At 39.1% G+C, this 24258-nt stretch overlaps 3 protein-coding genes across 3 annotated transcripts; all 3 read left to right on the top strand.

The window, feature by feature from the left end:
• Window positions 1-288: 288 nt before the first annotated feature.
• Window positions 289-9240, top strand: LOC139728386 (uncharacterized). Its single transcript, XM_071639328.1, has 8 exons — window positions 289-297; window positions 2038-2121; window positions 2993-3202; window positions 4146-4283; window positions 4721-4781; window positions 5790-5857; window positions 7055-7149; window positions 8052-9240. Exons 1-8 carry the CDS (start codon window positions 289-291, stop codon window positions 8191-8193), a joined length of 807 nt encoding a protein of 268 aa, XP_071495429.1. The 3' UTR covers window positions 8194-9240.
• Window positions 9241-15533: 6293 nt separating this feature from the next.
• On the top strand, window positions 15534-16205 carry LOC139728385 (uncharacterized). Its single transcript, XM_071639327.1, has one exon. The coding sequence runs from the start codon at window positions 15534-15536 to the stop codon at window positions 16203-16205; it is 672 nt and encodes a 223-aa protein (XP_071495428.1).
• Window positions 16206-19223: 3018 nt separating this feature from the next.
• On the top strand, window positions 19224-23762 carry LOC139728404 (uncharacterized). Its single transcript, XM_071639343.1, has 2 exons — window positions 19224-19340; window positions 22204-23762. The coding sequence occupies exon 2, from the start codon at window positions 22263-22265 to the stop codon at window positions 23760-23762; it is 1500 nt and encodes a 499-aa protein (XP_071495444.1). The 5' UTR covers window positions 19224-19340; window positions 22204-22262.
• The last annotated feature ends 496 nt before the right edge of the window (window positions 23763-24258 follow it).

Raw genomic sequence — 24258 nt, 5'->3', positions numbered from 1 at the left:
GTTGTGTGTTGTTTGGGCCAAAGGATTTCTGACAGCACAGTTCTATAATACAGGCGCGGCGCAGGCAGATTCAAGCGAGCAGAGAGGTGAAGCTACATGTACGCCGCACTACGCGGCACGACGCTCGGCGCGGCCGCGGCGTGGCGACAAGCGCTATAACGTTTGTGCTGTGGAGGAGAGACTAGAATCTAGAGCCCACTGTACTGAGTTTGTTCAATTATACCGCTATAAAATGTAATAAATTTCCCGTATCACACGTCATCGAGAATGGACAAATTACTTCAGACGATGATATTGGTGAGCTCTTCTTGATTTTAACAAAAACGAGCTATGACAGCTTTTCGTGAGGGTTTCGGATCATGGTTAATGAAGGTTTATTTTTTCTTAGTCCCATATGTCAAATAATATGTTTGTTTTGTTTTTTTTTACTGGGGGGCGGAATGGGGGAGAATAATGTCAACTGACTAGACTAGATCTATACATGTATGTGCCTTTCTCTTTCTTTGCCTTAGCCTACACCCTCTTCTTCTTTATCATCACCGTCTTCCTCTTCCTTGTGTGTAGAAGGTCAACGTTACATTTAGAACACTCTAATATCAACGGTAATTTATCTTCAAGTTCTTGATCTATTAACAATCCTGATGATATGATAGATTCTAAATTTGATTGGCATGGGCCATGTCTTTCGGTGTGGTTGTTTTCAATATGCGGGGGGTAGACCTAAGTACATAAATGAATAGACAGAAAAGTCCGTCTGTCCGGAGGAGTCTTTTATTTTCTTTTTTTTTACATTATCGCTCTCCTCCGGTCCACAGTCTTACCGGAACATATCCGCGACGACCAGACAGACTGATCTTTCGGTCAAATAAATGATAGAAAATGAAAATCGAATAAAAGAATACCTCATAAAATTTATCAACAACTATAAAAAGAGAAATTGAATGAAAAAGTGACCTCATTGTCGTTGCCTTCTACATCGAAACTTGAAGTATTTTTAATTTAGGGTCTTTGTAAATAAATGAAAGTTTTCCTTATACCATGATAGTTTTAGTCACTACTTGCTTTAAATACAGGTGCCATCACAGGATGGTTGGACTTTGGTAGGGTCCTAAATCTCATACTTATTGTGTGATGAAGATGAATAATTGTTATAACTGTAACCATCATCATCATCATTACTGGCATCATCACCGTTATTATTTCATATCATTTAGCAATGCTTTTCGAACAGTTTCCACACAATGTTTCATTAGATGTAGATCTAGTCAGTGTGTCCCCCACCCCACTTTTGAAAATGTGGTGCCGGCCATGATAGACCTAATGGGAGACACTTATAAAAACAACTCAAACACACACACAAACATGCACCACTCACACATCCCCACACACATTCCTGCTCGTTCTTACTGGGTACACGCTTTTACATCTAGACACAGTTCATTAAAGGGTGTGTACAGTTCTGATCGAGGTGTAGATTTAGCTTTTAACGTTTTGCGAGATATTCAGAAACCACTCTATGAGATGTCAAAGAGCATGCAATTCTAAGGGGTATCAAAAGTTAATTCGATGAAAATCGGTTTTTAAATGGCTGAAATATCCAAAAACAACATGAAACAAAGAGATCCTAATAAAGTTGTGGCATGTCGCCTTCTATTAGTAGTACTTTTTTGGATATCTCAGCCATTTGAAAACCAATTTTCATCAAATAAATGTTGAATCCTTCTTAAAATTACATGCTCTTTCATATTTCATAAGAGGCTTTTCATTATCTCACTTAGGAATGTTCAAAACATGAATCCCTACCTCAACCAATACTGTACAGTCCCTTTAAATGCAATATACACTTCAATGGAACATAACTTCATCAATACTGGCATCATTCTTTTATGTTGCTACAACTGCAAATATCAAATATTTGACAAAGACATTTTGACATGATGATTTTTGAAAGTAGACGCAGTTAATCTGTGTAATGGTATTTACAAATCCACTTTGAGATATTAATTTGCAGACATTGGAATTCATCATTCCTTATAGATTTCTCTGGCTTTTTATGCATGGTGTGAAGAGAATGATTGCTCAAGGATCAAGTCACGCTTTGCATATTCGATCCTTGAAAAGGTAAGTCTGTAAAATCAGAATTGAGTTATGAAGTTTTAACTACAGCAGTATATTAAAAGATTACTTTCAAGAAGAACAGATAGAATCTGGATGAATTATAGATATGGTTTAAACCGATTTTTTGTTTAAGTTTACCTGTAGACCTATGTTTGGAATGATTAAACCTAGTACTCTTTTGTAGGCTTCAGCAGAAACTGTCGAGTCATACAGCCATACTACCTTATTGATAATATGCTTGTGTGAACTCATCATTTATCCTTGCAAAGTATACAATGTAATGAATATCTTAACTTAACTCTTGAATTTTATGAGATGTACAAGTGTTGGAATAAAATTGAAAGAATTATAATTTTCTTTAGTTCCCTACAGGTCAATCAAGTGACTGATTGGGCCCATGAATGCTTGATCTCTTCAGAGCGGATTAGAATTATAAGAACCAGTGATATCTGTTTGATATAATTAATGAAGTGACATTTCCATCATGATCTTGTGACATTCCATTTGAGTGTCAAACATAACATTATGTTCTACTCTGTGCACTTGTTTGAACTTCTTCTTTTGGGCAGGGATTTATGTCCAAATTTGCATTGTTTGAATATCATTCTTCACATAGGCCCTATCTTTGAAATGCTGAATTTGTTAAAGTCATATCATTTAACCCTGCAGCAGCACATTTAGAAGCTTTAATGACAAAAGAGTCACAGAGTGATCAAAAAGGATGCCATTCTAGGGGATATTCTTTAAGTACTCCATTTGTTATTGTTGTGTATCAAAATTCAAGGTTTTCAACTAACCTGGAAGTGTGTTGTGAAGATTTTTATGTCAAGTGATCAGTATCTGGTGTTATCCCTTTTCTGCTCCATATATTCAGTCTTTTTTGTCCATCATGGAGAAAGAGGGACTCCAGCCAGGACCGGAATGCCCCTTGAAACAGGATCGGAACATGTACTGGGACAATGAGCGGCACAAGGCTTCTGAGGCTTCCAACAACTGGCAATGTCTCTACTGTGCGAAGGCCTTCTACAGCGAAAGGTTCCTCGACAATCACTTCGTCAACAAGCATCCAAACACGGTGTTTCGGGTGAGAAGATGCTTTAATCACCAAGATGGGTAAAGCATGAACAAAAACATAGCTAGTCATGCATCCTCTTAGGATACTTCTGGGGTCATTATCAAATTTGTTTGCCCATCTATCTATCCAATCAGCATGCTTTGTTTTGTTTTGTTATTTTATACACCTCAGTATATGGAAATTTGTGTTGTGTGATGACTTTAGAAAGTATCGATAGTAAAGCCTGACATGTAAAAGAAATTGAGGATTACATTTTTGGATATTCCGATGAATGTTGGGTGTTAAAGTTCAAGTTCAGATTCTTAAAGAATGCCATTTTCCAAAATCGCTTGGGAATGATTTGATGAATATGTGTATGTGAAGTTCAAATGACTGCTGACAAGATTTTTAGGCAAAATATATGTGGTGTAGGTCAGGTAACTAACAAATGTCAAGGATCAAAGTTGGAATATAGAAAGAGCATGCAGGGTTAATAGCTGAAGAGATTTTGGCAAAATATTCATAAGACCACTGGGGGTCCCTACTCCCACCTCAAGTCAGTACCGTATCTGAGCAGGATACATTGTGATATACAGAGGTACCTTAGTCAACCTCGTACTCTTGCTTGTCACAAGGTCTACTAGATCAGATTTATTTTAAATTGGCCACAACAAAATGCAACACAGGATGTAGACCTTGAGGCAAGTCAAAGCTATTTCATCATTTGCCAGAAATGGAAGGAGTTTTTTTTTTTTTATATCGTAGTATCTGTAACAGCTAGTTATGAATTGGCAAAATCCGCTTCCATGTAAAGCAGTGAACTGAATATGAAATACATTTCTCACATCGACATTTCGAATACGATATTGAAAATCATTTAAGTATATGAATACATTGTGTGGACACATCCAGGTTCCTGCTGCTATCAGACACTTTCCAGCCACAATGCCTGTCAACATGTTTCTCTTCGCAGGGAGCAAATGCAGTCTGCCTGGCCGACCACTGTGACTACCTGCGCTGTGATGTGATCTCAGAAAGCAAGAAGTCGTCCTACTGGGAAGAAGCGCTCTGCAAGCAGAGGGAACTGGAAGATCTTAATAAAAAGTGTCAGGTGGGTGCTAACTCTGTGATAATTTTTCACTTAATTTACTGTAATCCCACGATGATACAGTGGACTCCCGTTATAACGAAGTCCTCGGGACCGGCAGTTTTCTTTTGTTATATCGAAATTTGTTATAACTGAACAAATAAACAATAAAAACCATGGAGAGGATAATATTGTGACCCTGATTTTTTTATTTCGTTGTAACCGGAATTTCATTATAACAGTGTTCGTCATAACGGGAGTACACTATATGGGATGATGCCTGTTCAAAATTCTCCTTCGACCCTAGAGCATTACGTTATTTAGCTTTGCATGCAGTTTGTGATAGGTGGTTCCCATGCAAAGTGGCTACTACTTGGCTAAATTGATGCCTCTCTCTGCTTTTACAGCTTCAGATGAATTGTGTGGTTACTTTATTTCTGTCTTCCATCCTTCTTTTACAGAGCATCATGAAGATGTGCATTCCACCACAGGTTACTGGTACTGACAGATATGAGCTTTTAGGTTTGTACTGGTATTACGTTGTTTACAGATAAGTGTGTTTATGTTAACAGAGTGGCCTAGATGTGTAAGGCAATGGACACTTGCACAGGATATCCCAAGTTCTATTCCCCTTCAGGTGCACATACATCCTTCATGCAAGGTGTTTTGCCCATGATACCTCTCCTCTCTCTGGTGTAAAATTGATGCCTAGCTATACTGTGGTAATAATACTATGAAAATAGTTCTGGTTAGGATAATAATACTGGTAGGGCCATCAGGCAATGTACTTCTAATTACTGACATCTGTGACAAGGGAAGCACAATAACACATTGAAATCCTCTTGCACAAAATTTGTCCCCAATGAAAGGTCAACCTTGTGTGTAGAGGCTCATAAAACCTCTCTATTGTAAATCGAGAGTATTTTCGCCTTTTTTTAGCTGCTTATATAAACTTTATATAAGCAGCTACCTAACAATGATGGTCAATCCAACAACCCAGGAGAAGTGATGTAGCATAGACCCTCAATATTTAAAATCTAAGGTGCATTTGAGCACTCTCCTAAAGCAAACTGTACCCTACCGTACCCGCGCCAGAGGAGCGCTCAGATGCTCCTAGAGTGCACCATACCGTACTGTACTGAGCCAAAAATGGACCACTTCCTGATGTGCTCCAAAAGTGTACCAGAAGCATACCAATAGTTTGCATGTGAGAGTGGGCATAGCATGCACATACATCATAGTGCAAAGAGTTCATTCTCTTTGTTTGGGGCATCTGTAAGTAGTTCGAGTGCGCCTGGGGAATGACCCTCTTGCTACAAGATGTATGACCCCTTCCAAAAATAACCCGTGAGGTACATTTTCTCCACAGAGTGCTCGAACGCTCCAAATCTGGCACAGTTCAGTATAGTACGCTTTAGTTCAGCATGCTTTGGTTCGCTTTAGAGCGCTCAAATGCACCCTAACATGGTCAACCAAGCCTAAATCAAATTCAAATGTGTTTAAAATACCATCAAATGTTATCAATTGCAGAAGAGATGAAAACTGCTGTGTGTTCTTATCTTACCTGTGACAAGTACTGGGAGAATCCCTACAGTGAGGTGAGTTATCACATGTTTGTAGGCAGCCACTTCTTCTCTTCAAGATATGTGTGTAGGAGCCAGCTTGCACAAAAAGGAAAAAAAAAGTGATTAGATAAGATGATATTGCATACAATGTTGATAGTAATCATGACAATAATAAGAATTATAACAATTATTTGGAAAGTGACAATATTAATGATGATAATGATGCTAAAAAATTGTGCTATTGAATAAGTTATTATCATTATTATTATTATTAATTTTATTGAACATTATAATCATCATTGTTATTATTGCAACCTAGAAATTATCAAAGTGAAAGTGTTGGACAATTTTTCATTGAGTTGAGTTGCAATTATGTACAAGCAATCTAATACAGAAGGGCCCTGATGAACATGTATTGACTTTTCAAACCCTTTTGATGAAGCATGACCTTGATGGAAAGGTTTTTCACATACATATAGGCCTATATGTGTCTTTTTTCAGACAATTATTTACATTTGTTGATTAATGAAACTTCTAAAATATTTAATAAGGAGCAACGTTTAGCAAATCTGGCCACCAATTCTTACCTCTACACTCTATTAAAGCAGAGGAACAAAATATTCAAAGCCAGTTGAATATATTTCCATGAAAGAAAAGTGACCCTTAGTGAGGCAAAGCTTCTGATGTGTTGAGAGAGTAGTTGAAGTGAGTATATTGATTCTGATGTTTGTTGCATTGCTCGCTGCCCATGGTGTATTGTGTAAGGACATTTTGAATTCACCAATTGTGAAGAATATATGTATACATGTTTTTACATACATGAACTTGTTCAATGCAACAGTAGTAGCAGACGTGCCAAGCATTTGTCTATTACTTTCACAAGGGTTTAATTTTCGTGAATTTTGCAAGTCACTGTTTGGCCACAAATTGAACAACACATGAAAATATTGCAAACAGACAGGCAGTAGTGCACCTAGGATAGCCTTGGTGTCAAATTTTGAAAACAAGATCTTGCGATAATGTCTGTGCTGCCTCATTTGCAAAAAAAGAAAAAAAAAGCGAAAATAACAGCTTTTACTGTACCCACTGAGGACAAGTCCCGAGTACACTCGGGCAAGCATCTATTGGAAATGCGTGTTGTAGCAAAGTCAAACTGTCTTCAACGGGTTAACAGCATACTTGTGAACCTTGGCAGTGCAGTCTGTCTTTCTTTTGTTCTTCGCTACTCAGCCTTCTCCAAGAGTGACAGCTGCATACATCGTTGCCACTGTATTCATGGTGTTTGGTTTCATCATGTATTACACCATGGCATGTGCTCACTTGTAGTAAGTTCTGCTTCCATGTGAAATTTGAACGGTGATATGTGTGAAAAGACTTAGTGCACTGCAAAGATATGACTTATTTAGAGAAGAAAAGCTACAGAAACAACAAAAGCTAGAGACTCATAAGTACAAGCCCCCAACCAGCAGTCAAGGCTGTTGGAGTTCATCGAGTTCATCATGAACTCCACAATGGCTCGTTTTCTCTTTTCGTAACTGCTGTCTACTGATAAATTTATAGCAGTGTGTGGGAGTATGTGATGGAAGATCTGATGTTTTTTGAACATGTGATGTGAAAAGAACAAGAACAAACAAACAAAGAGGTTTTTCAGGAAAAACACGAGCCAAATGTTGATGTAAATGAAATGATATTTCTGTTCATTTCTTAATATTATTACAGTATTTCGCTACTTTTTAGAGTGTGTAACGGCAGCACATATTTTCACGACTTCAAAGAGGGAATCACAATTCTTTCTCTTCTAAATGAAACCTTGATCTTCATACCATATGTCTCTTGGCTTAATATAGAGTATTCAATGAAATTTTTGTTTGCCGCTAGAAATTGTAATTGCTGTTTTTTAAGCATTTTTCCCACAGATAAATGACTGACCAGTTGTGCCAAAAAGCAGATTAATACCAGTGTCATATTCATTGAAAGTTAATAGATGAGTATCAAAGTCCAATTTCATACTCTGTGAAGTCAATACATTTACTTGTTTTTGGTCTCAAACTTTTAAAACCAATTGTTACTACTGTTACGGCCCAAATCACACTGAGAATGATCGCACTAAAAGAACCTATATGTTGATGTTCAGGCGGTTTTATAACTGATATTTCTGATATAAATGCTTATATATCAGAACAATAACAATGCACTCACTGCCATGACAATTGATCTGTTTGGACAGTTACGATGATGGCGTGCTCGCGGACAGCGATGGACTGGTGAGGCACAAGTCTAGGCTTCATGACAGTCGCCGATATGTCAGCCGTCCTCCCCCTGAGGGCCAGTCGATACGCAGCAGACAAGGACTGGTGGCTGGAAGGTGACGAGTGTTGTGTGATGGAGACAGCCACTCCAAAACAATTAAAGAACTTTGTGCTGGCACTATCTCCTTGTCCGATCTGACATCGTATGTGTCACCTGATGATGATGTATATGTAAAGCATAAACCAACAAGATGCCATGCTTTTATGTCACAGCTCTTGAATGGCTGTCAATAGAATTACTTCTCCAGAGATAAGGGGCAAAAGTGTCAAGACGCCGTTTTGAAATCTGACAGTCATGTTCTGCCACCACGGCCTCACATTGTTGATGTGTTGGCCATTGGGCAGGGCCATGTTGTATGTACATGTAGGAGATCATGAACGGAAGCATCATAAGACTCTAGGAGTACTACGTACTATCGTGAAAACTTATGTAGATTGTCTAAGTAAGAAAGTTGCATCAATACACAGTACTAATACATGTTCTCTTTCGGTATGTAACCCTGAGACTTATTGCCACAGTGCCTTGACAGTACTCGGCAGGTGAGACATGTGTAAAGTTGTGACACTTTAAAAGGAGCTGCCTTTATTTGCAAGCCTTCATACTGTATACGCTATAATTTTCGCGTACATAAATTTTCGCAAATTGCCGCTGTCACACATTTTCGCGAGTGGTTAAATTCGCGATTGGGGGACCAGAGAAAATATGAAGTGGCTAAGAAAGTGTGAATTTTCAACTTACTAGCAAATAAGAATGATACTAGTTATACACTGCATGAAAAAAAACTTACCAAACTCTGCGAACTAGTAAGTTAGAATTCAACATTTTTGAAGTGGTGAAGTCCATCGCGCTAGATTTCTGACGAGTGGTCCCCTTGCGATAATGGATTGGCTCTCTACAGTATTCGTAAGTAGACGTGGACGTGCGTAAACAAGCTTAGCCAATATGGTCTGTTCGGTATTAGCCGTGACATGGTATACTAGTACTGAAATGTTCGTATCATCAAGGCAAGGGATTCATTTTGGAAGGTAATATTTTCGCGTGTTGTTAATTTCGTGAATAGCTCCCGACTCGCGAAATTCGCGAAAATAAAACCCCCGCGAAATATATAGCGTATACAGTACTCTTTAAAAAAAAAAGTGAAAAGAAGATAGGGAGAGGGAGGGGGGGGGGGGGAGGGGAGGAGGAAGAAGAGAATACTGTATCTTCAAATTGTAGTTAGTGTGAGTGTAAACCAAATATCATCCCTTAGCTTTATGAGCAATGCAATTTTCTGTACGTTTTTGGTATTTAGCTTTCAGTTCAGTTTTTGTTTGTGTCAGTTGCTTGTGAATACAGAGTAGAGTGTATCTGCAGATGATTGCTTGTGGAGGAATATTGGTCTTTATTTACTATTTATATTACGGATGGCAAAGAAGTGAGCACATGCGTATTCCTTAGCAGAAAAAAGAAGCGAGTAAATGTAAAGACAGGAAACTACAGAGTATTGGTATGCAGTTGTACATGCATTGATGTCTTTCTCATTTGTGAGGGAATTCTAATTTAATGCAATGAAAAAGAAACTGAACTGCATCTGGAAGAAGTTTTTCCAGATGAGGGAAACTGAATCTATGAATTTCCATTATGAATTCCATTGTATTGAAGTGGTGATGAAATTCAGTAATGCTTGATTTCTTTTAGTCTTCAGAGATTTACAGTCACCACTGTTTAATTGGGATGACTTGGGAGTAAGGTTTTTGTTCTGATTGAATGACTATCCCACAAAAAAAGGGGTCATGCATTAATTGGACGATCTCTATATTATACTTGTGCCTACATATGACATCCTGACTCATGCACACACACCTGGATATAACCAACAAGTGCAGCTCAGACTTTATCATGTAATCATAATTGAGTGCATCCATTGATGACTTGTTTAAACAAAAAACAAAAAACAAAACACCTGTTTTGAAGGCAAATTTGTTTTAGAATCTTGGGATTGATGTGCTTGAATGTAAGCAACAAAAAAAAAAATGAAATAAGGATGAAAAACAATGTACTTCCCCAAGACTTGATGTGGACTAAATTGTGTATTTATTGATTATTCTTCCTCCAACCCAGCAAGACAAATTTTATACAAATTCCTATCTTGACAAATATTTGATGAGAGATGTGTCTTGTTTAACCAATGTCTTGTCCCATCTCAAAGATATAAATGACCTACCTGGAAAGTGTTGCTGCGTTTTGCAACTTCAATGCAGTGTTCCTGTTTATCTTATATAAATGAAGAAATAAACTGGTATTGCATTTTTGGCCAATAAAGCATTAGTTTATTTGACTCATGCTTTATTGGCCAACTAGAAATGTCGCTATGGCGACTTATGCCTCCGCCATAATGCATGATTCTCCCAAGTGTATAGTACGATGTCTTCACAATGTGTGATAACAGTTTCACATAACTGGCAAAATATTGAAACTAGAGAAGCACTCTGAGAGCGCAGACCTCCACCAAGCATGCAAATCATTTTCACCACTGATCTTGTTCTTCCGTAGAGATATCAGTGATTTCCACCCCTACGTACTGCATTGTGTGCTGAAAGTTGCCATATTTCCCAATATAGAAGCCTTTGTTATGTCATAAACCCTCAGCTGCACGGCGCGTCTCACCCCAGCAGAAACTATAGAGCACGCACTTTAGTGCGTGCAGGCAAGCCTCAAATACGCGCAGCCTGAACTCCCTAGTTCATTGACCCTACCTGCCAAAAGGTCAAAAATCCTTCATAAATTCCCCCAAAATTCTCGGATCACTGCCAAAAGTCAATCGTTCGGTACTTGTGTCCTTCTCAACCTTTCCTGCAAGTTTCATCCCAATCTGTTCACTACTTTTTGAGTTATTTTTCACACAGACAAAATAACTAACTAACTAACGAACAAAGCAACGGTAACGAAAACATAACCTCCTCCCTTGGCAGAGGTAATGACATGTGTGTCAGAAATATCTTAAATGTTCACTTTCCTTGAACTGGGTTTGCTATAATTGTCTAAGAGTGCAGGTACACATGTTTTGGGAATTGAGAACTTTTACTTGACTTTTGACCGACCCTTTTATAAGTTTATGCATTGAGTAATTTCCAAGGTATGAAGAAAGAGTGTAATTACAGTACAAAATAGATTTTTGGGGGGCATTGAAACCTGGTCTTTGACCCTTAACCTTTGACCTTTGATCTTCTGGCTGGAAATTTCCCAGAGAATCTCCATTAGGTAATCCATGTATATTTTAAGTTTTAAAACTAATAATGCAAGCATTGCATATACTAGAATATGAGGGAAATAGTAAAATTTTGAGGAGTTGTCCTTGACCTTTGACCCCCGACTATTGACCCATGACCCCTAAATTCCCTACATAATCCCTGCCAGTCAGTACATATATATGTACCAAGTTCCATGAAGATACTGTACATTGAACCATTTGCGAGAAAAGTGATATTGCAACATTTTCACCTAATCTTTGACCTTTTGACCATTGACCTTATGACATGAAACTCTCTCTGGAGAATCTTCACACAGTAGTACATGTCTACACTAAGTTTCAAGAAAAAACCTTTGGGCATTGCATAGATATGGGGGAAATAGCAACATTTTTAGCATTTGACCTTGACCTTTTGACCTTTGACCTGTTGCCAATGTCAGTATCTACTCAACTAATTGTCCCATCATACATCATCCTTGGACCAAGTCTGGTGAAAGCTGCTTCATCCAGCTTTGAGTTATCACGTAAACAGATACATTTTAGGATTTGACCTTGATCTTTGACCTTTGACCTCTGTCCGATTTCACTAAAAAAAAACTAATCAAGGAATTGTCTCATCATACATCATCCTCCGACAAAGTTTGGTGAAATTTGCTCGATCCAGTCTTGAATTATCGCGTAAACGGATACAATTTCATGATTTGACCTTGACCTTTGACCTTTGGCCTTTGGCCGATTTCACCCAAAATCTAATCAAGTAATTGCCCCATCATACTTTATACTTGGACCAAGTTTGGTAAAATTCCAGTCAATATTACTCCAGTTATCGCGTAAACGAAAGCGGACGGACGTACGGATGTACGGACGGACAACCCGAAAACATAATGCCTCCGGCACCACTTCGTGGCGGAGGCATAAAAATGCATTACCAGTTTCTTCATTTTTTCATGAAGCCAGTACATGAAATCTCAACATGTTTATATATATATTATATGTGTTTGTGTGTGTGTACATAATTATGTGTGTGTGTTAAGTATTTCGTAGTCCACATGTTGGTCAAACAATACCAATAGCAGGAGAACATTAAACATTCTTCCAGAAACTTATCATGCTGTAGCCCAACAGTTTATTTTCAATACACAATTTTTTGGGGTCCTTGCTATGTGTCAAATGACTTACAGACTGATACAGAACAATAATAATGATATTGTATCGCCAATGAATTCCCAAGGATGCAGAGAGGGTAGGTATCCTAGCATCATCAGCATATCCCTGTGGGAGTGTTATAGTCTTACATGTATGTATCTATACCAGAATAACGTACAATATACATACATGTACTACTTCGCATGATACAATACGATGTGATGATAAGTTATTGTGAATATGCTGTGTGTGTTTCAGCACTGAAACTGAATCAATAGTAATGTAAAATTTCTATAATAATGATAATAATGATAATGATAAAACACATTTATTATGCCATCTATGTAGTGTAACAATTTGGATGTGCATTGGAAGAAAGAGAAGCCTATATTCTGATGAAAATTCAGGCAACATTTATACACATAAACTTTCATTCTGTTTTATTGTAAATCTTAAATCATTTACTAGTACTGAGAAGGGCATATGCATTTAATGGTCCAACAAAAAGTAACATTTCATTCATAGACTGAATTATAATGATCGAGCCCAGTTGCAGCAGGGTGTTAGGGGCAATTTACAAGTATGAGCTCTGCTTCTATTTGTAGAAAGTATGTTTGTGAACCACAACATGTCTTTGTTTAGTCCTTGTCCCTGGAAGCCCCCGATGTTGATTATTGTTTTCAGTTCTTTTATGTTTCTGTCATCAAACGCTTCTGTATCTTTTTATGGAATGCAGCATTGTAGGTTTGTGATCTTATCGTTTATCATATTGAAGCGTTGTGGGACTGCATGGATGTTGGATTTGATTGTTGATGATGTTACTTTCGTGGTTGTTGAATCATCTGAAATTTGTTGTTTCTCATGTAGAAGGCTTGGGGACATTGTTTGCATGTAGACTGTATATCTTGCTGTTGCGGACTGCTGGCATTGGATGTAAGGTCTGACTAGGTCCCAGTTTGACTTTTGTATCATTTACAAGATGATAGCATATTTGGCCTCTGTTGTTCCACATTTTTGGTTGCCAGGTGATCTGATCGATATGCAGACATGTGATTGTACTTTTAGCAAGCATTTAAGATTTGGTGGTTGTCTGTGGGCATGAAGGGAATATACTGCTATACTTCAGGAGATAGTGAGGGAACCTGGTTGGCCATTCCTTCCCGACCTCTTTCATTAATTGCTGTGATGTTGGATGGTATGTGGTTACAAAAACTCTGCATGTGCGGATGTGGGAGACTGGGTTTGTGGCTCGTGCAATTTAGTAAGGATGGATCAATGCTCCAATACAGACACATTAATTTCTGACTCCAAAGATTTCTACCTGTAGTTGCATCTGTTAAGCTGGGATAGACATTTATATGACTCACAGAGAATCTTAGCATGGTATAAAAGTTTACTCATCAAACAGAATAAACACCTTCGGGTAGTGTCTCTTGAAATGTCAATTTATTTCATCTAATTTTGATTTGTTTGTTCTGTACTGTGTAGTTAAATAGAAACAACTATGATATGTGTCAATATTGGTAAGTTATATACTATTGTATATATATACACGTGTATATCCAAACATGTTGAGATTTCACGTATTGGCTCCACGAAGAAATGAAGAAACAAACTGGTACAGTGTAGTGCATTTTTGGCCAATAAAGAATGAATTTATTAGACTCAAATTTTCGGCGTCCTGTGCCTTCTTCAGGAGTCTTTGACAGTGACAGTATCAAAACAAAGCAAAGCAAAAATTGAACACGTGGAGCGCGCACTCATAGACAGACTTGGTTGCTATGAGACACGGCTGATGATTGCACCTCATGGAGGTTGCATGACACTCAGAGTTGCAATAAATATGGATGAACCTGCAATCAACCGCGTGAACTTGTTTCATTACTCCTGTTCTAAATATACATATAAATAATTTTAATATATATGTTATGATACAAAATATTTCAACACGTGTGCCCCCTTTACTACTGCTTATTTCTGTGTATTTTTGTTAATGCGCATGCGCAATTGTTTGTTGTTGCCATAGAAGAAATCATAACAAAAGAACGCTTTCATCCCCTGAGCTGATCCGAGTCCAACGTTACCGGACACCCCGCACTCTCGCTTGTTTTGTGGATAATTTATCCACATTTAACACCAGTTAATATCGGTGGCTGAGGCATACTCTCTCCATCACGGAGTTTGTCAGGACTTTGTTGTCTGCCTCCTGTTTTAACGCTTGGATCACGATGGAGATGGTTTAGCTCTCTACCTTGAACACAGTGTTGCGTTGTTTTAGGTTTACATTTTAATTTCATTCTTTGTGTTCTTGTATTCCAAAATATATTGTTTTGTAATTGTTATTCAGATCTAAAAATTTAAAAAATAAATAAATTTACTATTCAATTTAAAAGAATTGCTATGATGCGTCGTTCTTTCTCCCCCAGTCTTCTTATTTGAACAACAGATTTAGAAAATTGCTCTCCCACTTTGATATTTATATTTCTTTTGTATTTACTTAAATACCGAGTGGACGCCTATTTGTCCCGTCGGTGACATATATATATATATGTATATATATATATATATATATATATATATATATACATGTACAGTTTCCTCAAAATTATTCATACCCCATGGAAAATAACACTCTTTTTTAAATTCTTAATCTGGAAAATTTATTATGTTGGTATACCCTGCGTATCTTTTGTCTACTTAATGGTATGCACAAATCCAGGTGTGAGTTGGCTGAACCTCATTTGCATGATAATAGATATGGCCAAAAGTTAATTTTAGGTCATGTTCAAAATTATTCATACCCCTGTCGATGTCTCATCATAAATGGCCTTCTTCGATTATGCCCATTGTTGTGCATTCCTGTGAATGTGCTAATCTTCGTCCAGAAGATGTTTCAAGATGTTTCAGTGGAATAAATACCCCTTTTTTGTTGGCCAGATGTTAAAAAACAACCAAAATAGGAACTTTCAAGAAAAGTTTGAATAGAAGGAGAGCATGCAAGTCATTCTCAGTTTCTGATCATTCATGGCCAAAAAGAAAGAGCTTGGGGAATACCTCAGACAACGACTTTTGCTTGCCCACGTAAAAGGGAAGGGGTACAAGGTCATTTCAAAGCGGCATGATGTCCCTGTGGCAACTGTCCACAGTGTCATCAACAAGCACGTGAGGCTCAACACTGTTAAAAACATCAGTGGGCGTGGCAAAAAGCATAAAATGTCCTCCAAACTTGTGAGGAAACTCTGCCAAGAGGTCAACAACAACCCCTGGACCAGAACCAAGGCCCTCCTTGAAACGCTTGACCAGGCAGGGGCGAAGGTGTCAAGGTCCACCATCAAGCGAGTCTTGCACAGAGGAGGTCTCTATGGGTGTAGTCCTAGTAAAACACTGTCGCCCTGGAAGAAACATCTGGAGGCTCGGCTGGTGACCTTTGCTAGAGGTCATCTGAAGCAAGATCCCAGCTTATGGTCAGCCATCCTATGGTCAGATGAAGTGAAGTTGGAGTTATTTGGCCATAGGGATGCTATGTCTGGAGGAAGAAACATGCAGGAAGCATGCAAGCCAAAGAATACTGTGCCCACCATCAAACGCGGTGGTGGAAACATGCCTTGGGGCTGCTTCTCTTCCAGTGGCAAAGGGTATCTCAAAATGGGTTCTGTGCCCACCATCAAGCATGGTGGTGGGAGCATGCTGCTTTAGGGATGCTTCTCTTCCATTGGCACAGGGAACCTCATCAAGGTCCAAGGAATCATGAGAAAGAACGATTATGTCAGGATCCTTGATGAAAATGTGAAGGGGTACGCTCAGAAACACCACCTTGGGCACACCTGGACGTACCAACACTAGACAATGACCGAAACATACCGCCCAGGCAGTGAAGAAATGGTTCATGGACAATGGTGTCCATGTCCTGGAATGACCAATGCAAAGTCCTGGTGGAATCTAATCAAGGACTTGTGGCGAGACTTGAAGAGTCCTGATGGAATCTGATCAAGAACTTGTGGCGAGACTCAAAGATCAGAGTGATGGTTAGGAACCCGACAAACCTGACTCACCTTGAGGCTTTTGCCGCATAATAGTGAGCCAACACGTCCATAGCACACAAGACATGCAGGAAGCTTGTGGACTTGCATAAGAATCATCTAAAAGCAGCCATAAAGAACAAAGGCTACAATATTGACTCCTAAAGAAAGACATTGGACTGGCCAGTAAGCCTAGGGTATGAATAGTTTTGAACATGACAATTCTTGAAAATCCATGAATAGAAAATCCCTTAAGTGAAGAATTTCCGGAATTGTGTATTGTTGTTATTCTGTCACTTGTTGCTCACACCAGTGGCGTATCTAGGGACAACGGCGCCCGGGGCAAGCGCGAAAATTGCGTCCCTAATTTCTGAAAAAGTGTTCAACCCCAACTCCATCCTGGTAGGGACTAAAAGTCCACATGATATGCTTTTTCAAGAACTTAAAAGGGGTCTTTTGAGGGTGATTTAAATGTAATAAATTTTGTTAAATTTTGGCGAGCGAGCGTAGCGAGCGAGCCGAAAATTTTTGTATTTCAGCTTACAAAACATGGAATTCTTGTCATTTTTTGCTTATTAAATCTTGCAATTATAATCAAGATATGGTGACGGCCCTATAGATAACGATTTATACCAACAGACTGAGGACTTGAAAAAATACTCTAGATTAGTACGAGCGAGTGAGCCGAAATTTGTATACTTCCGCGTCATCATTACGTTTTGTTCTTATCTTGTTTGATTTGTTGTTTTTTGGCGCCCCCCCCCCCCCCCCCATGTTCGAAACCGTTGGCGCCCTCTTTTGATCCAATCGGCGATCGCTTCAAAAGGAAAGAAATTGCAGCCGCTGCGCCGTGTAACATTTTGCCTGCTTAATATAAGACGACATGTGTGAACACAATAGACATTGTCATTTTGTCCGCATCATCATCACGTTTTGTTCTTATCTTCTTTTATATATATTTAGATGTTGGCGAGCGAGCGCAGCGAGGGAGCCGAAAATTTTTGTATTTCAGCTTACAAAACATGGAAATTTGTGTGAACACAATAAACATTGTCATTTTGTCCGCGTCATCATCATGTTTTGTTTTTGTCTTGTTTGATTTGGTTTTCTGAACCCCCCCCCCCCCCAAAAAAAAAAAAAAAAAAAAATTCTCCCTCCCCCCGTCCGGGAGAGTTTGTTAGGTTTTTTTTTTTTTTTTTTTCGTTTTTTCGTTTTTGGCGCCCCCAAGGAGTGGCGCCCGGGGCACGTGCCCCCCTTGCCCCCCCCCCCCCCCCGATACGCCACTGCATATAACTCATTATCAAACTTGACAAAATGCGTTCATTTCTTCACAAAAAGTAGAAAAATAACAAAAATTAACAAGGGTATGAATAATTTTGAGGACAACTGTATATAGATTATATATATATATGTATATATATATATATATATATATATATATATTGTATATTAGTATACTGTACTATATAATATGAATGTATTTTCTCCCTCTTCCGTATTTTTCTTTCAGAAAAGTTTTTGTTTGTGTCAGCCTCCAAGGTAGTGGACAGTAGATTTTATCTGCAGATGATTGATCATGAAGGAATATTTTTTGTTAACTATTCATATCATGGATTGCAAAGAAATGAGTAGGGCCTACATGTACATTCCGTAGCAGAAAAAAAAAAAGAAGAAGAGGCGAGAAAATGTCAAGACAGGAAACTCCATAGTATTGATATGCAGATGGACATGCATCGATGTCTTTGTCATTTGTGAGGGAATTCTAATTTAATGCCATAAAGAAAAATAACAGAAAAAAGTCTATTGAAATGTCAATTCATGGAGGGAAGAGAAGAGACGAGAATTAGGCATATGGAAAATAAAAATAATTTTGTTTTTGGTTTACTAGTATCTTTAATAAGCAGAAGAGATATCCACTTCCCACAAACGATAAACAATAAATTTGGTGTCTATTTTTTTTTTGGTCTCTGGGGTGTGGTTGCTGCGCTTCTTGTGGGATTCCACTAGAATTATTGTATGGCTTTACTATATTTGTATCATATTAGTGAGTTGTTATATTACATGTCTTAACTTGCCTTTTCAGGGGTCTTATTATACAAGCTTGCTTTTCTAAGACCCCTCCACTTTACATCTATAATGCATCTACATGCATTGTCAATTTATATTCAAATATTCTGCAAATTGTTTTAATCGCATATGTTCAACAATGTATTCCTTGTTACATATTATTGTTCTTATGTAATTTTTGTATTGTGGAAACTTTGAATAAACTTGAAACTTGAAACTTGAAACTTGATAACACGCAGTCCGCCATAGGCCCTACATGTGCTCTCCACGCATTTTCTTCTAATAGTCATTAGCATGCAATGAATAAAGGTAAAGAAGAGACAGGGGAAAAATACTGTATAAATTCGATCTTTAATTATTATTATTGTTGTTGTTGTTTTTGTGATGGTCCGCATTTTCCATGGGAGGTTGCGCACTGATCTAGCTATGGTGGCGCCAGTATGGACACTTGTTGCACGGCACGGGGAGGGATTGATTGGTTTGAGAACCACCAAGAAACTGCAACTGTGATCTCTACATGTACTCAAGGAAGTACGCGTTGTGTACGTGTGTACACATGGAGCGGTAGCTCCATGTATGGGCATGGTGTGTACGCACAAACCCTAGGCCCTATGTATAGTATACACGTACACGCCGAGTTTCGGACGGATCAAAGGAGAGGAATCGTAAAAACTTGTTTTCAAGTGAGGCGCTATGGTCCTGAAATTCAGTGATCAAGAAGTTACGAACTTCTCTACGTAAAATGGTAAGACTATAAGTAACATTGTTTTGCGGCTTTTTCCAAGTCAATCGAAGAGTTAGAGGGGGAAAACTAACAAAGTTGCAACCCTCAGTCTTTATACAGTTTACCTCCGCGAACATGGGTGGAAGGGAAGCGAAGGTGGAGTGTGTGGTAGCCAAGCGACCTGCGACGCACATCGCCCATTCACCGTGCCAAATCCCGCAGCGGGGGCAGCGCGGCGCGGCGTCGTATACTAGTACTACTATACTCGTCCGTGTGTGTGTCGCCTTCTCGATCCCTGCATCAGGCTAAATTTTCTTTAAAATTGTACACGTCAAGGCTCCCTACTAAGCAACACTTTTCACCAACACAATAGAAAGACTCATTCAGGAGATGCTGGAGATTTCCTAAATTTATCAACGTTTAACTTCAACGCACGGTGGACCAAGTAAGCCAAGGAGGTTCAAGAGAGTCACAAACACAAGACAGCTGTCTGAGCGTCTCTTGCTTGTTTAGTATCTAAACTAAAGGATATAAAATGAATAATCACCTCCTATTTCTTGGGCAATGGATACATCACATGGACATATAAAATCACCTTAGTGATCCTTGAGGCGTCTATCAGCCCTTGCCTTCGGCTCGGCCTGATAGACACCTTGCAGATCACCTCGGCGATTTTTATAGATTGTACCATCACCTCGCAGTCAATGATTATTTGCTTATTAACCGTTAATGGGGAAAAAAAATTGGGATGCGCAAATAGAAATCGTGTAAAGATTGATGAAATGAAAATTATATATGATTTAAGTGGGCATTATCGGGCACTAAACTAATCTGGTAGACTGTAAAAGTGGAAATTTTTGCTGTGTAGACATTTTTGCGCTTTCGCGTTACCAGAAGCTAGCACGAAAATTACAGCGGCTAATATTTGTGTTTGTGATATATTACACTATCTAATGTTTTTATAGCATGGAATTAAAAACACGCAAAACTCATTATATCCGGCCAAGCGTGAAAATAACCACTTTTACAGTAGTTAGTTTATATAGAACTACCATAAAAGTGGATATTTTCACACAACTAATTTTTTGTGCCTGGCTGGGTAAGAAGAGTTTGGCATGTACATGTTTTTAATTCTGCGGAATCAAGACATCAACTACTGGAACATATGGCAAGCAAAAATATTTGCATGCTTTTATTTTCGTGCTAGTTTCTGGTTTCTGGAATGCGCGAAAATTTCAACACCGCAAAAATTTCCACTTTCACAGTATCCAGGTATAAATAATGTTACTCGAAAGATTGTACTGTGTCACTTTATCAGTATTATTTGTCTGAATTAAGTAGAAAAGTGATAAAATCAACTTTCCAGGAGAGTAAAGTTTCAAACGCAAACATACAGCTAGGATTTACATGTATGTATTATGTTTCTGGATGGGATTCACTCAATTTGTGTTTTATATGTTTTATCATTAGGTGATTCTTGTCAGAATCCCCTTGTGTGTGACATAGACACCCATGACTGGAGTAAAAGGAATAGTGACATTGACCCCACGCACTTCCTTTTGTAATCATTGTGTTTGTTTGGTTCTTGTTTTTATGCCTCCGCCACGAAGTGGTGCCGGAGGCATTATGTTTTCGGGTTGTCCGTCCGTCCGTCCGTCTTTCCGTCCGTCCGTCCGTCCGTCCTTCCGTTCGTCCGTAATGAATTTTGTGGACAGGGTAACTACCAAAACCTTTTGAGGTATCCTAATGAAACTTGGCATGTATGTGTATTAGGGGGTGAAGTTGTGCCTATCAACTTTTGGGTGCACATGCTCAAGGTCAAAGGTCAAAAGGTCAAGGTCAAATGCTTAAAATTTTACTATTTCCCCCATATCTATGCAATGCCTGAAGATATTTTCTTGAAACTTAGTTTATACATGTACTACCCAATTAAGATTCTCTGGTGAAAGTTTGGGGTCATGAGGTCAAAAGGTCAAAGGTCAAAAAGTCAAGCAAAATGTTAAAATTTCACTTTTTTCTCTGTATCTTGGAAATTGTTCAAGGTATCTTCATGGAACATAGTATATGCATCTACTGACTGGCAGTGGTTATCTAGGGAATTTAGGGTTCATGGGGTCAAAGGTCAGGGGTCAAAGGTCAAGGGCAATACTTCAAAATTTTACTATTTTCCTTATATTTATGCAATACCAGCAGGATTTTTTTTTTTAACTCGATGTATGCATGTAACCGAATAGAGATTCTCTGGGATTTTTTTTTTTGCCAAGAACGTCAAAGGTCAAAAGGTCAAAGATCAAGTGAAAGTGCTGAACTTACTTCTTTCTCCATATCTCGGAAGTGGCTCAAGTTATCTTGAAACCTAGTACATGCTGAATTTATGTATGTTCTGCCTGACAGTGCTTCTCTTATAAATCAAAGGCCAGATGAAAATGATAGCAATTTACTGTTCAATACAGAAATTGCGCTTTTTCTCCATACCTTGAAAATTACTCAGTGCATAAACTTATGAAATGGTCAATGTCAAGTTAAAGTTCTTAAATCCCCAAATACATGCTCTCCTATTCATCCAATTAAACATAGGTCAAGGAAGGTAAACATTCAATACATTTGTGACAAACATGTCATTTTAATATTTTGCCAATTTTGTGAAAATGTAATCACACATTGTCCACATGTACTATAGACCTATTAGGAGAATCATGCATTATGGCGGAGGCATACCAGTCGCCATAGCGACATTTCTAGTTGTTTCTGTTTTTGCTCATGTCATGTCAGGCAAAATCTCTACCCTGATATTGAGGGGGAAAGAGGATTATTCTGTAATAATGAAACTGTGGATGAACAGTCCAACTTCCATTATCTCTGTCTCCTTTTTATTATGCATTAGAATTGGTCATTTGAGGAGAATGGGACCAATCAGCTTCTGTCATACATTCCCGCCACAGTATGACTGTTGCTATGGAACCAGTAGACTCTGTTGCTGAAAATGATGCAGAACATCGGAGAGCAAAGAGCCACCATGCAGTCACCGTGGACGATGTTATTGCACAGGAAAATGAGAGGAGCTGGATGGATACCTTGCTGTCATGTAGCGGGGAAGCCAATGAGGAGACCGATTATATCAGTATGATTGTCTGCAATGATTGGAAAGAGGCAGCACATGGATGGCAGGACACCCAACCGTTTGTGAAGTATGCCTGGGGGGAGGACCCCTCCCCTTCCAAAAAGCGAGAGTCCGACGATGCCTTGAGCAAGCGGATCAAAGTGCAACGCCGGCAGAAGGCGTCTGAGGAGGATTCATGGCGGAGGTGTGTGGAACCAAGGACTTACAGGTATGTGTATGATCCTAAGGGCTTGCACCACTCCACCTTGAAGTTCTACAGTGGGATAGCTCTGGAGAGGTCCAGAGAGGAAGGTTTCACCGACCACATTCTCAAGTTGAGGGAGTACTTGGAGAAGACGCTAAATCAGGCAAAGAAACAGACATCCAATGGGATCAAGGAGCATGCTAAGTTAGGTCAATTCTTTGCCAACCAGAATTCCAGGACAGCCAAAAAGAACCTTCCGAGCAAGAGGGTTTTGGGGAAGCTTCATGGTCTTGGTGATGGGCTGTATGTCAGGACTGAAGTGTCCTCTCCTGAGGATGAAGAAGACCGGAGGTTGACAGTTGGAATGATCAAGGGGAAGAAATATGAGGGTGGGGCAGCAAAGTTAACAGGTGAGCGCCAAGCGACGCCCATATTGCCTGTCCGGAAAGTGGATAAATTAAACGTAGGACAACTCAACAAACGCACTTCCTCAAGAGAGAGTCATACCCTCAAACTGTCCCATGGAGCAAACACTAGTCATAGTCCAGTCAACAGTTATGAAAAATTTCCAGCACAATCCGTGGCACCTCCCTCTGTGCAGGATTCGTCATTAAGCCCCCTCAAGAAAATAACCCCTCACCAGAGACAGATTCATGATGACAATGAAGCCCTGTCACACGATCAAGAAACTTTTATTCTCTCACACTATGTGGATAAGCCATTGAGTGCCAAGTCCGAACCTGACCACACCCCATCATACAAAGTCCTTCTTGAACGCTCCTCGGCACCTCACATGGGTGGAAGAGCAGATGGGAGTATGTTTGCTGAAAGCAGCATGGGCTACGGCAGACATATGGCCACCAAAGAGTTTCCCCTCGCCCAGGAGCTGGCATCGGTCAGTAAGCTCTTGCGCGAGCAGGAGCAAAAGAACAAGTCCAAGGGCAAGCGGGCCAGGCCAGTGAAGCTGGGCGGTGGGTACATGAACAGCTCTGGGGATCCAGGAGTGCCCAAGCTAGGTGAACCACTCCACCGTGGTGTCATAGACAGGGAGACGGCAGGGGCGATGGCATCTGAGCTGCTTCCTGGAGTCAGTGGGCACAAGCTAGGTCTTCCTGTCTATTCCCAACGAATCCTGTGAGACAGTCTCACTCAGAGATTTATTAGCTTTCTATATATCAATTTGCAATATAAGTGAATGCATGGTTGTTTTTATCATCTTTGCCACCTTTTGTATTCTAGAGAAGCTGTTTGTGTTTTTTCGTGTTTTTTTTTTAACTTTTTTAAGAGATCAATTGCTAAACATTGCCTATGCAGCTGTTGGGTTACCAAGGTATGTGAAGGACAGGATACATTTCAACTAAGAATTACTGTTACAGCGATCAGACTGTATGATTGGACTGCTTAGAGCATATTCAACATTGTTGCTGTCCTATGCTCTGGTGCTTATAGCAGAAAAGTTGAAGATGTTTGTTTTTGTTTTTGTTTGTAATGGAAAAGTAAAAACATTTAATTTTGCAGACTTTCTCTTTTGTCCAATTATCAAATTGATCTAGGTGAAACCCTCCACTTGGTTCTGGTTGCACTACTCAAGTTGTCATGCTATATATTGCATTGTATATTGAGAGTAACATTGT

Source organism: Diadema antillarum, unplaced genomic scaffold, assembly GCF_040938485.1.
Source record: "Diadema antillarum isolate AM-2024a unplaced genomic scaffold, OU_Dant_1.0 seq00000177_RagTag, whole genome shotgun sequence".
NCBI classification, from domain to species: Eukaryota; Metazoa; Echinodermata; class Echinoidea; order Diadematoida; family Diadematidae; genus Diadema; species Diadema antillarum.
The sequence above is the reverse complement of the archived record's forward strand: the minus strand, read 5'-3'. Positions and strand labels throughout refer to the sequence as shown.